General features: G+C 43.3%; 1 protein-coding gene across 2 annotated transcripts in view; it reads left to right on the forward strand.

Moving 5' to 3' along the window:
* Positions 1-15,337, forward strand: part of LRRK1 (leucine rich repeat kinase 1) — a 76,712-nt gene that overhangs the window by 50,142 nt on the left and 11,233 nt on the right. For both annotated transcript variants that reach the window (XM_035554780.2, XM_035554781.2), the window contains exons 19-30: positions 30-189; positions 415-691; positions 3,732-3,903; positions 5,319-5,482; positions 6,773-6,912; positions 8,322-8,571; positions 10,013-10,179; positions 11,077-11,274; positions 11,936-12,213; positions 12,336-12,530; positions 13,353-13,504; positions 15,079-15,196. In XM_035554780.2, coding sequence (XP_035410673.1) covers positions 30-189; positions 415-691; positions 3,732-3,903; positions 5,319-5,482; positions 6,773-6,912; positions 8,322-8,571; positions 10,013-10,179; positions 11,077-11,274; positions 11,936-12,213; positions 12,336-12,530; positions 13,353-13,504; positions 15,079-15,196 — 2,271 coding nt within the window. The remainder of the gene's footprint in view (positions 1-29; positions 190-414; positions 692-3,731; positions 3,904-5,318; positions 5,483-6,772; positions 6,913-8,321; positions 8,572-10,012; positions 10,180-11,076; positions 11,275-11,935; positions 12,214-12,335; positions 12,531-13,352; positions 13,505-15,078; positions 15,197-15,337) is intronic.

The following is a 15,337-nucleotide window of genomic DNA, read 5'->3' on the forward strand; positions in this document are numbered from 1 at the left end:
TTCTGCTGTTTTTCTCATGTGGCTTGCAGATACCACGAAGTTACCTCAGTCTTCAAGAAGCTGTCCTTGCGGAACAGCATAAAAGAAGTCAGAATGATGATGTACAGTATTTAACAGACAGACAAATAGAGATGATCATTGAGCAAAACCCTGGAAATGATATCAAAGACTATGAAGACTTGCAAACCGGTAGGTCACAGCAGACTGGTGATTTCTTGGTAATTAATACGTGTGACCAATTGAAGTGTTCCCCAGATACATGTTATTCTCTTGGCTCTTATTCTCATGTTATTCATGCTGGCTATACCTGGTGTGGATAAAGCTACCCAGAGTGCCTCCTAGTCTTCCTCATCTTCACTGTATTTTCCTAATGTTGGCCTATTACTGATCTACAATTCTTTATTTTTTTTGCAGCAATTAATTTTCTCATAGAAACGGGTACACTACTGCATTTCCCAGACACAAGCCACGGCCTGAGAAATCTCTACTTCCTCGACCCTGTCTGGCTCTCAGAGTGTCTGCAGAGGATTTTCAACATCAAGAGCTCGAAGTCTGTTGCTAAGAATGGAGTTATCAGAGCAGAGGATCTCAGGATGCTGCTGGTAGGGACGGGCTTCACTGAACAAACTGAAGAACAGTACTTCCAGTTCTTGGCCAAGTTCGAAATTGCGCTGCCGGTAGCCAATAACAGGTAGGTTGGTAATTAGAGAGGCTTGGCCAGACTGGAGAAAAATGGCCATTTAATCAGTGGATGTTAACAGGCTTTGTCACTGTAAGCAATAGTCTTGACAAGGATCCTGTTGTGATAAAATATTTGAGTGCTTTAAGCAGTGTAATGGAAGACACCCATCCATTTGGGCTGTATTTCCTTTCCTTGGAAAGGCCGGCATGAGCATCCTTTGGTCCAAACAAGCTAGGCCGGTGTGAAAACTTTCCAAAGCAGGTCTGAGCCCACTCAGTGCATTAAGACTGACGGGGTAAGGGACACTCGGGGATGGCTCGACCACCAGCACGGAGGGGCAGTGACACCAGCAGGGATGTGGTGATGAGCAGGTGGGAGCTGTAAGTGCTTGGCTGGCACAGCCGCAGCTGAGAGAGGATGTGGGGCTTGTGGCTGCTGGGCCTGAAATGGAGATGAGCTGGAGTCATCTGCTTCCAATGAGTGATCCTTGCTTCAGGCTAGGGCAGAAAACCTTGGGTAGTCAATAAATATGTCGGCCTGAAAGCGCTATAATTTATTTCTAGTGAAATCAGGAAATTGCAGCTTCAGTAGCAAAGTGATTTTCTTATTTTATTTTTTTTAGCCTCATCCAAAGGTGTTGATCAATAGTTTTCCTAGAAATGGTGTAGAAAACCTCCTTCTCTTTAAATGTTAATGAATCCTTCTCCCTCCCACCCCCTGATCTCTTTTCCTCTGGGCAGAGTTCCCTGCTATTTTTCTCTCTCCCATCTGCTTGGCGACCGCCTGTTGTTGGGTTAACGGTGAAACCATCGTCGTATTGCACTTCTGATGTGGCATTTGCATTTCACTTCCTTGCCCTTCCAGGACAGCACGGCTGCATCGCTCTGAGCCTCTCGGGAGCTCTGAATGCCAGCACAAGTGCAGCATTCTCTGTGCTGTCATTATGCCTGTCACTTATCCAGTCCCGGATGCCAACAAATTTTCTCAGGCTTAACACAGATAAAGCAGCAATGTTTCTGCTTAGTCCAGAGTGCCTTTTGGACTCCTTGTCACTATCTGCCATTTTTCTCCAAGGCAATTACATTGTCTGTGCCTCGGGAACAAGGAAACTGCTTTTCCATGGCCTGCCCAATCTTTTTTAGAGCGATCCAAGCCACATTAGCAGAATATTCTTCCCACTGACGAGCTGTAGCTATAGCAGGTTGGATTAATTTAATGTACTAGCCAGACACAGAGCAGTTATTTGTTACTGTGCTTCTGCAACTATTGTCTAGATTGCCAGATAGGATTTCTGTGCAGTCAGGAGAGAAGGCAGCTGCCAGTTTCTGTTCTGAAAGGGTGGATGGGGGCATGTTTCACATATTTTCAAAATTTGCATTGGCTGTTGTTCAAAAGCATCGAATCTCCATCTGTATTATAATCCACTATATAGTTGTGGTCCAGGAGGGCCTCATTGGCCTTCTTGCTTCTAACACTCCTAGACCCTTTCTTTGATGTGCTGAGGAAAATTTATTGGCTGTCATACAACGCATCAACTACCTTTACAGGGGAAACTTGATGCACTCCACTTTCCTGCTTAAGGTGCATATAAGTTAGCTTTGATCTGCTTGCAAAAAAAAAGGATTGAAAATATGACCGTTCTTATTGTAATTTGTAAGCGAAGAGAAATTTTTATCAGTTTTACATTCCAGAGATGTTTTTATGGAAGGGATAATTTGATCATGTAAAACATCATCAGATGTTATGGACTGGAACATATGGAGAAAGCTGTTGTCTAGTGATGGCTATTTTTTCTGAGCTGATTTTTCAGTTTTTACAGAGTACTGCAGCTGCTAGAAAGAAAACGTGATAGGCTTAAAGCATTGGATTTGGACCCAGCATTAGTTCTAGTTGTGTGTGTAGTCCCTGTCACTGTTACTTTGGTCAAGTCCCTTGGCTGTTTGCCTCATTGCTGTCATTATGCCCATCGATGATGAGCCCCAGATGCCGACAAATTTTCTCAGGCTCAACACTGAGCAGTGTTTCTGCTTACAACCAAATGTGATTTGGACCAATTTTTGATCGTATAAGCATCTTGGAACGTATTTGGTGCAGAAGAGTATCACTGCTAAGGGATTTATTGGCAGGTATTGAAAGCCATAAGCTCATAGTTTTCAAAACAGTTTTAGTCTTCCAAAAGTTTTTAGCTTCCCAAATACTGAAGATCAGCACAAATGAATATTCTGTGCTTACTGAGAGATCTGAAAATAATTTGAAAACTTTGTGGGCCTCTACCCCAGCGTAGCTGTTACTTCGGATGAGTTGGACTCTAGTAGCACTGAGTCTCCTCCCACACTTGGGAAAAGATCCACTGCTGGACCTAAAACCTGCCCGCAGGAGGAGGTGGAGCAAAGGTGCTGGCATCAGCCTGGCACAGTGAGCTCTTGCTTGTAGGAGTTTGTCAGGGACGTGTCAGGGAGTCCATCAGCTGCAGCATGGTACAGCAGGAGACACTGTCATGGTGACGCAAAAGATGCTCTAATTCTTGGGGCTAGGATGAGAGCCAGAGCAGTCCCTGCAGCCCATAAATGTCTCGTTGCCACCTCCCACCTTCTGGGCTTACAGAGGCTGAGCTGCTGTATGTTGTTTTTGCATTTATCTCCTGTTCCATGTAGCAGCACAGCTGTAATTCTCTGTTTACTACCGGAGCACAGTAGTAAAGATACCAAGTCTGAATGAGTCTCAACATCACAGCTGTTCTAATGACTGCTATATTTTAACGCATTTAATTTGTGATTACAGAAACGTCCTGCTGATTACATCAATTTTAGCCCTGTCCAATAGCCCTGGCTGAATTATGTCATGTCTGTTTTGCCTCTGCTTACTTCCATAGTGTAAATGAACTTCATGTATTGCTGCAGTGCCTTTAGTCTAAAAGCTTTTTTATATGCAGTAGGCTGTGCCATTAAAAATCTCTTTGGAGACTGAATTGCCTTATTATCCAGTAACAAAGTACTCACTGTTACAAGCTGTAGCTAAAATTTGAGCTGTTGAATTTGATTTGTTTCAGGTACCTCCTCCCTCATCTGCTTCCTACCAAGCCAGCATTAGATATCCACGGGTTCTGCCACCAGACTACAAACACAGTCCAAAGGGTCTTCAAGATGAGTTTTGTCCCAGTTGGCTTTTGGCAAAGATTCATAGCACGAATGTTAATTAGCCTGGCAGAGATGGACCTCCAGGTAGGTTACTGTATCTCTCTGCAAGCAAAAGGAGAGAGCTGAAGTTAGCGTTCAACCTAAGTGCTTGTTTCTGCACATCCAGCGTGATTTGGTCACAGACTTCAATAAAATTATTGAGTAAACAGTAATGCAATCTGCAATCAAAATCTGAAACTGTTTTTATAGTAGGTGTCATTTAGAACAACAAATTAACACTGGGAAGAAACCCTGCCTTTTCCACTGTCTCTTTATAGCACGATTCCCTGGAAGGACTCAGTACCCCCACCATCTTCCAATTACAAGTAATTGGAGTTCTGCCTGCAGCTCTTGTCCATGACGATTCCACTGGGTCAGACTCTGCTTTCACTTGCCAGTGGAGATCTGGAATATCTCCATCAAGTCAGCTATCTGAATCTGTAAGGGTTTAAATGAGAAACAAATTACACAACTCATGTCTTAAAGGGATAATGAATGCAAGGAGGCACCCTATTAGTGCAAGTAATATGCATATCATTAAAGTAGTCTTTGTAAGGTTCTGAAAGCTAAGTGAATTTTGCTGGTATTGACAATTTTTTACAACTGTTTATATCTGAAAACACAGCTCTGCTGGAAACCATGATAAATACCTACAGAATATTTTTACTACTACCATGGTGTCTTCTTTACAGCTATCCATTTACATTGTGTTCTGTCCCTGATGTCCGGAACATGGAAAACATGATACTTTTTTTGGAAGGTCCTCTGAGTTCCAGGTTTCTGGAACCATTTAATAATTTTGCCTATTTTAAAGGGCTGTCTTGGCAACCCCTTGCTTACATCCTCATGGACACTATATAACCTTAAAGCCCCATTACTAGGGACCTCACCCAATCCACAGTGAAGTGAATGGAAAGGCATCTCACCAGTCTGCAGACAACTAAGCATAAGGGCAGTGAGTACAGTGAAGTTCTGCAGATTAATGCTTTGGTTTAAAAACAAAAATACCTTTTGCTCTAAGTACTGATTTGAAATGCCTTGGAGGAAAGCCATCTTCCTCCCACTGAAACAGGTGGAAAAGTTAACTCTCTACATTGAGGGCAGACTTGATCATTCAGTAAAGCATTTAAGCTCTTCTTGAAGTTTATAAGACTTCTGCAAATACAGAATTCATGTAACAAATGTCATGATTATAGAATTAACAGTCGTTTGCTGACATGAAATTCTTTCTTTTTGAGTGGCATAGAAATGTTTTGATGGCTGCAAAAACAACTTTTACTGTGTGTATTTTCATTCTATTGCAATTTTTTTAATGAGTGTGGGTTGCTCTGTATGGAAAAGTTATGATAGCATCTGTGAAAGACAAAAAAAAAAAAGTCACCTTATTGCTTGATTAAAGCAACATTCTCCTGAGAAATTTTGGTGATGTAACGATTATCATGCTTTTCTGCTTGTTTCAGCTTTTTGAAAACAAGAAGGACACCAAGACAAGAAACAAAAAGGTGACCATCTACAGCTTCACAGGCACTCAAAGAAATCGGTGCAGCACCTTCCGAGTCAAAAGGAAACAAACTGTTTACTGGCAGGAAGGTCTGTTCGTTACCTTTGATGGAGGCTATCTTAGGTAATTTGTGTTTGTAATGCAGCATGCGTTACAAGGGAACTAATAGAGTGTGTGAAGCACATCATCTGAATGGAGATGAATGGGCCTGACTCATTGTATATGCTCACTCATCAGTAGAAGAGGAGGCTCTTCTAATAGCCATAACTCATCTGGTAACAACTGGTGACAACAATGATGAGTAAGTGATTGTTTGGCAGTTCTGAAAATGTCAGCCTTATGTGTTATTGCAGCCACAAATTTAAAGAGGTCTGAAAACAGAAAGTGATATTCAGAGCAGAACTCTTTGCCAGGTAAAATCATGCATTGTCACATGCAAAAATTTCCTTAAGTCAATGACTTTTCCATGGAATCCTAAAACCTCACCATTGTATGGCAGCAGTCCAAATGGGTGGAGGTGCTTCAGTGCTATCAGTGTGCATGTGACAGGGACTACAGGGAATGGGTTTAAGCTGGCCACGGTAGAGTGGCTGCTGGCTGCGAGCCTGGAGAAAACCTGCCACCCATATTCTTTCACAAATGCAGAGAGTTGGCGGCCACATAAAAACTTTAATCTCTGCACTAGCTGAAGATGCATTTATTCTTCCATTCCCTGGCAAGACAGGGAGGAACCATTGATGCTGTTGTGTCGTTGGAGACCAGAAGGGCATAGTGACTTTCCTGAGTTTGTTTAGGCAGTCTGCAGATGAACAGAGACTTGGATTCAAATGTTGCAAATCATGGGCTAGAACCCTAAATTCTAGAACGTGGTTGTGGTCATACTGTATCTTCCTAGGTTCTGTGCATCAGAAAATTAAAGCTCTTTAATACAAAGATGCTGTTGGTTTTTTTTTTTTTTTTTTTAAATATTTGTCCTTTTTGTGGGAATTGCACAAGAATTATTCTATCCTTTTTTTTTGTCAAACATTTTTTGGAAGTTTGGGGGATATTTTAATTATTAATATCATGAGGCACTGGAAAAATCCTAACCCTCCATCATTCTGGATAGAGCATTTCTGTCAAAACTCTACATTATACTCGGTTCACTGAGGCCAGAGTTTTCTCTGGGCCAGACCTTCTGTAGCATTTATCCATTGTGAGGAATCAGCATTTCTGTGCAAGAATTCTCTTCTCAAAGGCATTTGCAGAATAGACTGAATTGAAAATGATTTTCAAAGCTAGATTGGGTTTTATTTTGATTACTTGTGAGCTACATGTTATTTCGTAACTCAGGTTTCCTAGGAGAAAAAAAGTTTGTTGACACTGATACTTCACAAAAGTTTCATTTGTCTGTCTTTTGGCTTTCTTGTGCAGTGTGGAGTCTTCTGATGTGAACTGGAAAAAGAAAAAAAGTGGTGGAATTAAAATCATTTGCCAGTCAGAAGTGAGAGACTTTTCAGCAATGGCGTTCATCACAGATCATGTCAACTCTTTGATAGACCAGTGGTTTCCTGGTAAGAGAACTGCTGTAATTTTCTATGCAGTATTAGTCTGTTTAACAGAAGGTTTTTTGACAGAGCTCTCCAGGTGTACAATATTGTGCGTTAAATTAAGAACCCTCAGGCTCTGACAGTCTCAAGCCAATAACGTTTGAGACAAGCTGATAACCTGCAGACAGATTGAGATTCTTTGCCAACAAACCTTGGTCTAGACATTGTGTCTTTCATCTCATCAATCACAGGTGAAACATTACAGTTGAAACAGGGCCTGCTTCCAGAGGAGTCTGAGAGACTTCCTGTGCTCACAGCAGAGGCAGGATTTTGCCCAAACTACTTGGTACTGTTCCTTGATGCCAAAACTCATTTTGGCATCAGCTGGGATCAGTATTTTACCCACCATTTCTAACAGCCTGTAATTTTACAAAATTGTGATGTGAGAGGCATGAGTGAATATGATACCAAGGACTCTGTGCCAAGGTAACTTCCTTGATTCCAGCAGTTATTTTTCCTGTGATCAGAACAGACCCTGCTGTTACCCAGCGGGCTGTTTGCAACCCCAATACACTTTGTTTAAAACCAAAACAAAATCTGAAGTATTTTTTGTCATCCCACATTGGTCACACACTGGTTTAGAAAACGGTGCCAAAATCTCTTAATTGGAAGTTCTCTTGAGGAAACAGTTGTGCACTCTCACATAACCATGTTCTGCATGTTACGAAGATAAAAGAAAATTTTATTTGCCTTTAGATTAAAATAATGATAGTATTAATCACTGAAGCTTGAGAAGTCATGACTTCAAAGGCTACGGCCTGGATTCACCCTGCCTAATTGTAGGCATTTAACAGAAGCTGTCACCACAAAATCCTTCTGTAGTCAGTGGGAGAGGTGGAAGCCTCACAGAGGTTCTGCCTCGGTAGGATCTCAGTTTCCCCCAGAGGGGCTGAAAGCATTGCTCATGAGGGAGCCTGCTGTGACTGTGTTCCTAACTTTGGTGCTGCAGCTGAGTGCTTCCTCCTAGCCTGCATCTGAAGCTCCCAGGCTGAGCGCAGCGTGTCGTGCCTCCCAGCCCCTTCCCATTCCCATTCCCATTCCCATGCCTGCTCCCCACCTGAAGCCATCTGGCAGCTTGCAGTGGCTGGGGCTCATGGGCAGCCTCACAGCTGCCATTCTTCTGCTGCATGGTCATGCCTTTTATGATACGCTGTGATCCCTATAAACAGTTCACACGCAGACATCCAGCAAGTAGGAAGCTCTCTCTAATTCTTTATTCATATACTTCGCATTTCTACTGGTCCAGAATGCATTTTCTTTGCAAGCCTGTGCATTACCTGCGAACCGTGACTGTAGACATTTGAATGTGCTAGGAACTGTTTCTCCTTCTCAATTTGTGATTCACTTTTTCTGTTTGTTTGCTTGGTTTGAAGCACTCACAGCCACTGAGAGCGATGGCACGTTGCTGATGGAGCAGTACGTGCCTTGCCACATCTGTGCAGCTTCCAGGCTGGAGGAGAACGATTGTGGTGAGAAGGTGGAGGACGCACAGTACTTTAACATGGAGGACTGTGTCCTAACTGCCATCGAGCTGGACTGCATCACGTGTCCTAACCACCCTGACATCCCCGTTTCTCTCCAAGAGCTGGTCCCAGAACTTTTCATGACAGATTTTCCTGCCAGGTAATGTTACTCAATCACCTTTGGTTAGATTTCAGTGTGTCTATGTAGTTCAGTTGGTTTTGTTTTCCTAAGTCATCTCTGCTAGGGGAACCTGGTCAGGTTGGATGGGATTTTGATCAGCCTGATCTAGAGGAAGATGTCCCTGCCCATGGCAGGGGGGTTGGAACTAGATGGTTTTAAGGTTGCTTCCAACCCAAACCATTCTGTGATTCTTTGATTCACTTCACGGGGTCCTCGGAGATCACTGCAGTGCAATGTGACAGTCCCTTTTTAACACCACAGCTGTTCTGCATTGTCCAGTGTTCTGGCTAGAGCTTTCTGTAGTTGGAGCCTTTCTAGGATCCCTGTTATGAACCGGAAAGGAGACATCAATATGGCAAACCCAAAAGGCAGTGCTGCTTGCATCACAAGACTGGCACTGAAATCACCTTTAGGTTGGGATCGCTTTTAGGAGAGTGAGTTTATGTAGGCACCACTACAGAATTCACGTTGGGTGTTGAGGCTTCTGCATGATTCAGAGCTGTTATTTTTGGAGTAGTAGTGTGGTAGTCCTGAACAGCTAGAGCAGCACTTCCATACCTGTAGCAGCATTGCCAAATCTTTTAGCTGCTTACCTGCATTCCCAGAAGAGTTTGATCTTGTACCCCGTATTACTTAGTGTGTAGAACAAGAGTGGAACGAGAGATGACCTGATAGCAGGCAGAGGCTGGTGTCCCTTTCAGTTCACACTCATCAGACCCCTTTGGGTCCAGTGCAGAGTTGTGAGGCCTCCAGACCAAATGATGTCCTGTCAGCTGCTCTCGGAGCTTTCTGTGCTCCCAATGGCCCCTGTTCCCTTTTCACAGTCATTTTAATGGGCATTCTGGGCCAACACCGAGTGGCCAGTCACGATGGCCTCCTCGCAGCGTTTTCTCCTATAGATTTATTTCACTGGTGCGAGGTGTGTGGAGATGTTTCAAGTACGAACCGCTGTAAAAGTAGGCTCTGGAAGAGTGGGGAAATTACAGCCTGGGAATAGCGAGCTGATTGGAATAATCAGGTTTCAGAGTGTGGGGCTGTTCGTAAACATCCTGTCCTGCCTCAGCAGAGAGGAGAGGAACTGGAGGTAAATGAAGCAAAAAAATTATTAATATAGATAAATGTTACAAATATTGCACCTGTGTCATCTGCTTGGGAAAGGGCTTATGTGCTTTCCAGATCTATTTGGTTCTCACAGGATAAGTTGCCTCAGTAAAAAGCCTTTTACTTTCTTTCTGCAAGGAATCTGTTGAGCCATACATGAGCCAGAGTACCTTAAGATGACAAAGGTAGCTGAGGTGACCCTTTCCTCTCAGCAAATAAGAATCTATGAGGGATCTGTGAAATTGGCATTAAATATGTGAATTTACAGTGCCTTTAAAGCTTTTCTTTTAATTAAAAAGCCCCAATTTCTCTTTGGCAGACTGTTCCTGGAAAATAGCAAACTGGAATGCAGTGAAAATGAAAACAACGTTCTTGGCCAGGGTGGAAGTGGAACCGTTATATATCGGGCACGATACCAAGGAAAACCAGTGGCTGTGAAGAGATTTCAGATAAAAAAGTGCAATGGTTCTCCCACTTCAGCTGTAGGTACAGTACACAAAATTGGTATTGGGAATCAGCTCTTGCAGCCTGTGATCACAAGCTAAAACCAAAGAGCCTTTGCTCTCGGTGGGGCTGGCAGCACCTGTTTATATGCTGCTTTGAAATTCATAGCAAAATTGATGTGTTTTCATGGAGTAGGAGGATGCATCTTAATGAGTATTTCATGAAAGCACCTGTAAGATGTTGAGAAGGTCACTGGCACTGCAGGAAGCTTCTTATCTGCAGGTCAGTGGGTGGACTTATAGGGTGCCAAGGCAGAGCAATTGATTGAGGTGGAAGGCAAGATTTCATCTTCTGTTCCCAAGCTATTTGGCAATGAGAAGTGTGTATGTGCATGGGTTTGCACTAAGGACTTGCAGGTCTCAATCCTTCTGTACCAGCACCTCAGGAAAGGAAATTGGAAATCCTTCTCCACCTGATAGATCCTCCAGGCAGGGACAGCCTCTCGTACTGCATATGCTGGGTGTTGAGCCCAGGTTTCCATTGGTGGTTCAGTCCATGAACAGAAGAAATGGGGAAAGTGCCTCACTTCCTCATTTTTATCAGGGAAAGGTGCAGTGAACCCCTGAGGTGTGGAAGAGGCCAGCTGCTGTCCCAGTGACAGATAGCCTTCAGAAAGACCAGACTTGCCTGAGCAGCCTGGGGTGTCCCATGGCAGAAGGACAATTGCTGTAAAGGGTCCAACTTCTGGCAGGGCAGTCAGGAAAGCGTAGAGAAGACTCCTTCCACTGAAGGTTCTTCTATGTAATGTCCATACTCGGAGGATGTTACTTTAAAAAGGACAGCATGAGATTTCATTTGCTCTGTGATTAGCACCCTCCAAAAAGTTCCTAACATGCTTTCTTAGCTGGAGAGTGAGAAGGAGTTTGTTTGTCTTGCCAGATACCATGCTGAAACACCTGAGAGCCATGGACGCCATGAAGAACTTCTCTGAGTTTCGCCAGGAGGCCAGCATGCTCCACTCACTGCAACATCCCTGCATCGTCTCCCTCATTGGCATCAGTATCCATCCGCTCTGCTTTGCACTAGAGCTGGCTCCTCTGGGCAGCCTCACCACTGTCTTATCTGAAAACTCCAAAGGTAAAAGCATGGTCTCCCCCCGGGAGAGCTCACTCCCCAAGTCACAGTAGTGACAAATGGTAAACAACACTGAAACTACTGCTTTGTTTACTGAAGGGGATTTTTTTTTCCATACTAGGGGAAGTAGGAGGGATGGAATTGCTCTTAAACAGTGCCTTTGGTAACCTAGTAAAAATTGATGTTCAGGGTTTTCAGAACTTCTTTGGAGACCTGGATTTTCAATTCCTCTGTAAATTAATAAGAAGTGCATCTCACTTCAATGCTGCCTGTGTAGTCTGTGTTGTTCCCCCTTCAGATGAGTGTCTGGCACTCTAAATTCTCTAGTAACTGTGGTTTTGTCACTGTCAAATGAATGACACTACTTCTGAAATAGGCTGAGGCCATCTGACCCTCTTGGCACCTTGGCTTTGTGTCAACTTGCAGTCAAACACTAATTTTCACCAGAAGATTTAGGGGTCTAAAAGTGAAAGGCTTTTAAAAAAATCTAATAGAACTGCCAGATGCGTATAGTAACATGAACAGCGTCACTTCAAGTCGTGGCGCTGAGTGATGTTTTAAATGGTTGTTACTTACTTCTCTGGAGTTTGAAAGAGAAAGAAATGGGAAAAAAAGGAGCTATTACAATTACAAGAACTGAAGTCAGGCTGTTCCTTTGTGACAGGGTCTTCTTTTGTGCCGCTGGGGCACATGCTGACACACAAAATAGCGTATCAGATTGTGACAGGCCTTGCCTACCTGCATAAGAAGAACATCATCTTCTGTGACCTGAAGTCAGACAACATCTTGGTGTGGTCGCTGGATGTCAAGGAGCACATCAACATCAAACTCTCTGACTACGGAATCTCCCGGCAGTCGTTCCATGAAGGAGCACTTGGTGTGGAAGGCACACCAGGCTATCAAGCCCCTGAGATCAGGCCTCGGATAGTCTATGATGAGAAGGTAAACGTGGCATATCTATTGGGGCAGCCCCTGGGTGACAGGCTTTCCCACCGTGGTCTTTCTTGCTCTCCTATCCACTCACCAAGGGAGGTTTGCCCTTTTCTCTCTGTTGCTGCCTCTAGGTTGACATGTTCTCGTATGGGATGGTTCTGTACGAGCTACTGTCTGGTCAGCGGCCTGTGCTAGGACAACACCAGCTCCAGATTGCAAAGAAGCTGTCTAAAGGGATTCGTCCTGTTCTTGGTCAGCCAGAAGAGGTGCAACTATATAGGATGCAGGCACTCATGATGGAGTGTTGGGACACTAAGCCAGAAAAGGTATGACACAACCCTCAGCACCAGTGTTTTCTGATCATGTAGCTACAGGGCTCTGGCAGGCCTCTTCACAGAGGAGAGCAGGGTTCTGTCTTGGTACAGAAGAACAGCTCAGTTGCCTATTTACCCCTCCTGCTGATTTGACTCAGAACTTGTACTAAATTAAATGAGAGTTTTATGAATGAAACAATGGCAGATTGGTGGCCTTAGACATCTGGAGTGACACGAAGGTCCCTTGACGTCAATGGCAGTTAAGCTATTGATTTCACTTGGGCAAGACATTACCCATAATTTCTAGAAGCAGCTACAGTATCATGCTGTGAGTGTAACTACAAAGACTTCAAAAATCCCGAGATTATAAAAGGCAATATGAGGGGATAAGAAAAGGGTTTAAAGTATGAAAAAAGGATTTTGCTGCATTATATTTCTCATTAATTAAGTTGGAATTTCAGAGCTCCTGTCCTTCAAACAAAGGTTGGCTTGACTCACAAGCAGCTAGACTCTGTCGTGAGATTGGGTCAGCTTCCAAAGTTCTTACATCTGAAGAAATTCATGAATAAAAAGTGTAAGAGAAACATGGACCAAAACATGGAAATACGGAAGATGTTTGGGTGTCAGTGTCTGGGATACAGAGGGATGCTAAGAATGAATGAGGTGGGATTTGTAAGGAGGATTTGGTGCAGACTTGAATACATAGCAGGAACTTTTATGAAAGAAGTCCTATTTCTTGACTCTCTAATAAATAATGACTATTATGATTGTTATTTCGTCAGGACCTCCAGCTGCCTGTGTGATGCACGTCTTTCTCTTTTCCTTTCCCCACAGCGTCCACTGGCCATTTCTGTCGTAGGACGGATGAAAGACCCTACCTTTGCAACATTTATGTACCTGCTGTCATGCGGGAAGCAGTCTTCCTTCTTCTGCTCCCAAGGACAGGAATACACTGTGGTGTTCTGGGATGGAAAGGAAGACACCAGGTTAGATGGCTCATATTAGTCTTTTTCTTTTTTCATACTATAGCAAAAGTCCTTCAGTGTCTTCACTAATGCCTCTGGGAGGGAGGTAAAGAAGGTGAAAGTGAATTTGGGTGAATGCCAAGGATACATTGAACACTGTTTTCCCAAACTCTTTTAATTGGGAACAGTGGTTGCTTTATAAAGGATATTTAATGAGCTTAACTCTGCTTCAGTTAATATGAGGAGAAGATTAGGGCAGTGTAATGATTCATACACACAGGATGAAGCATTTGCACATGAGAACAGACGTGTTCTGCCTTTCCTAATGAGGCCATTTAACACTAAACCTTTCCTAATTGAGACTGCAGCTCCATCTCTGTTCTGCAAAGCAATTAAGCACATGCTTAAACCCTATTGAAATCATCAGGAGTTAGCCACATGCCTGAAGCTGTGTGTGCATCCAAGTGTATACTTCCAGTAAAATGCGTGCTACACTGAATAGGCATGTGCTTTAAATGTTATTAAATTGTGACTGAGATGATGGTATTCTGCTCAGCCACATGTGACCCATAGCTAGCTAGGTTTATTTTTATGGATGTTACGGATTTTTATAGCCCCCATTTTATTTGGAAACATTCACAAACTGATCTGAATTGTGTATTAATGTATTCATTGTTTGTAAGCATTAACCTAGTGGGAAAGGTACGGGATTTGTTCATGAACTGTTTGCTTTGCTATTTGTGGTGCTTGGTCAGTCGCTCAGCGCAGCCAGTATAACTATTCCTGATGTAACTGGTGAAACACATGGGACTCGCAGATGTATTTTGAATACATGGATGTTGTCCAAATATTCACAGCAATATATCTCAGTGAATCTGCTTCCTGACTGGACAATCCAATTGCTGGAGACTGCTGAATAACAAATTACTTATATATGACAGACTTCAGGATGTGTAATTGCTTGTGCCACAGTTGGTAGAACATCTGGGCTCGCAGATGTGATTGTGAATATCCAGTTGTTGTTGAAACACCCAAACCCTTCACCAAGCCCAAAACAAAAAAAAATCCTTGTAGTTCCAAAAATATTAATTAGTCATATTTATAAATGTTTTTATCAGATTACAGCTCTTTGCTCTTCTGTGGAAGAGGTGTCATCTTCTGTTTATGTACTAGAATAAGTAACGAAGCAAGATAATACTGAGGCAGTGGACTTGGAGAAAGAGCACATACTCTCTTGAGAATCTTAATGGGCAAGAAAGGCTCAGACCTCCCAGCTATTAATTACTGCTATTCAGCTGGAGCTAGTTGTCTCGCAGCTGAATTATAGTAACAGACCATGGAAGTGCTCCTAATCCATTTTAGTGCAAAGTCAGATAGCTGAGTTAAATCTTCACTGCAGCAATCACATATCTGCCCCCTGAGGAAGAGCTGTGGCACATCTGTATTTGTCTTCCTTTATGATGACCTTTTGGAGGGGTGGGGAGCCTTGTAGCACTGTCCACATCATGTTACGGCTTGACTAAAAGTGCTGAGTACCATCCTGTAGCAGATTGCATGCTGGCTGCTGGCAGTAGCAAATTATTTGCTCTTTTCAGAAACTACACGGTGGTGAATCCAGAGAAAGGAATCATAGAAGTGGAGAGGATGAGCTGCCCAGGAATGAGGCTGTGCTGCCAGCTAAAATTTCAGAATGCCCTGTGGGCTGCCACAGAGGTAAGCATGTCCTGCACTTCAGTGCCCTGCTCACAAGGAGCATCATTAGAAGAGACACAAATCAAGGGCCTATTAAATTGGTAAAGCTAAGAGTGTTTGAGACAACGGGCACCTCAGATGAGCAGCGTGACTTCACATCTG

Source organism: Cygnus atratus, chromosome 11, assembly GCF_013377495.2.
Source record: "Cygnus atratus isolate AKBS03 ecotype Queensland, Australia chromosome 11, CAtr_DNAZoo_HiC_assembly, whole genome shotgun sequence".
Classification (NCBI taxonomy): domain Eukaryota; kingdom Metazoa; phylum Chordata; class Aves; order Anseriformes; family Anatidae; genus Cygnus; species Cygnus atratus.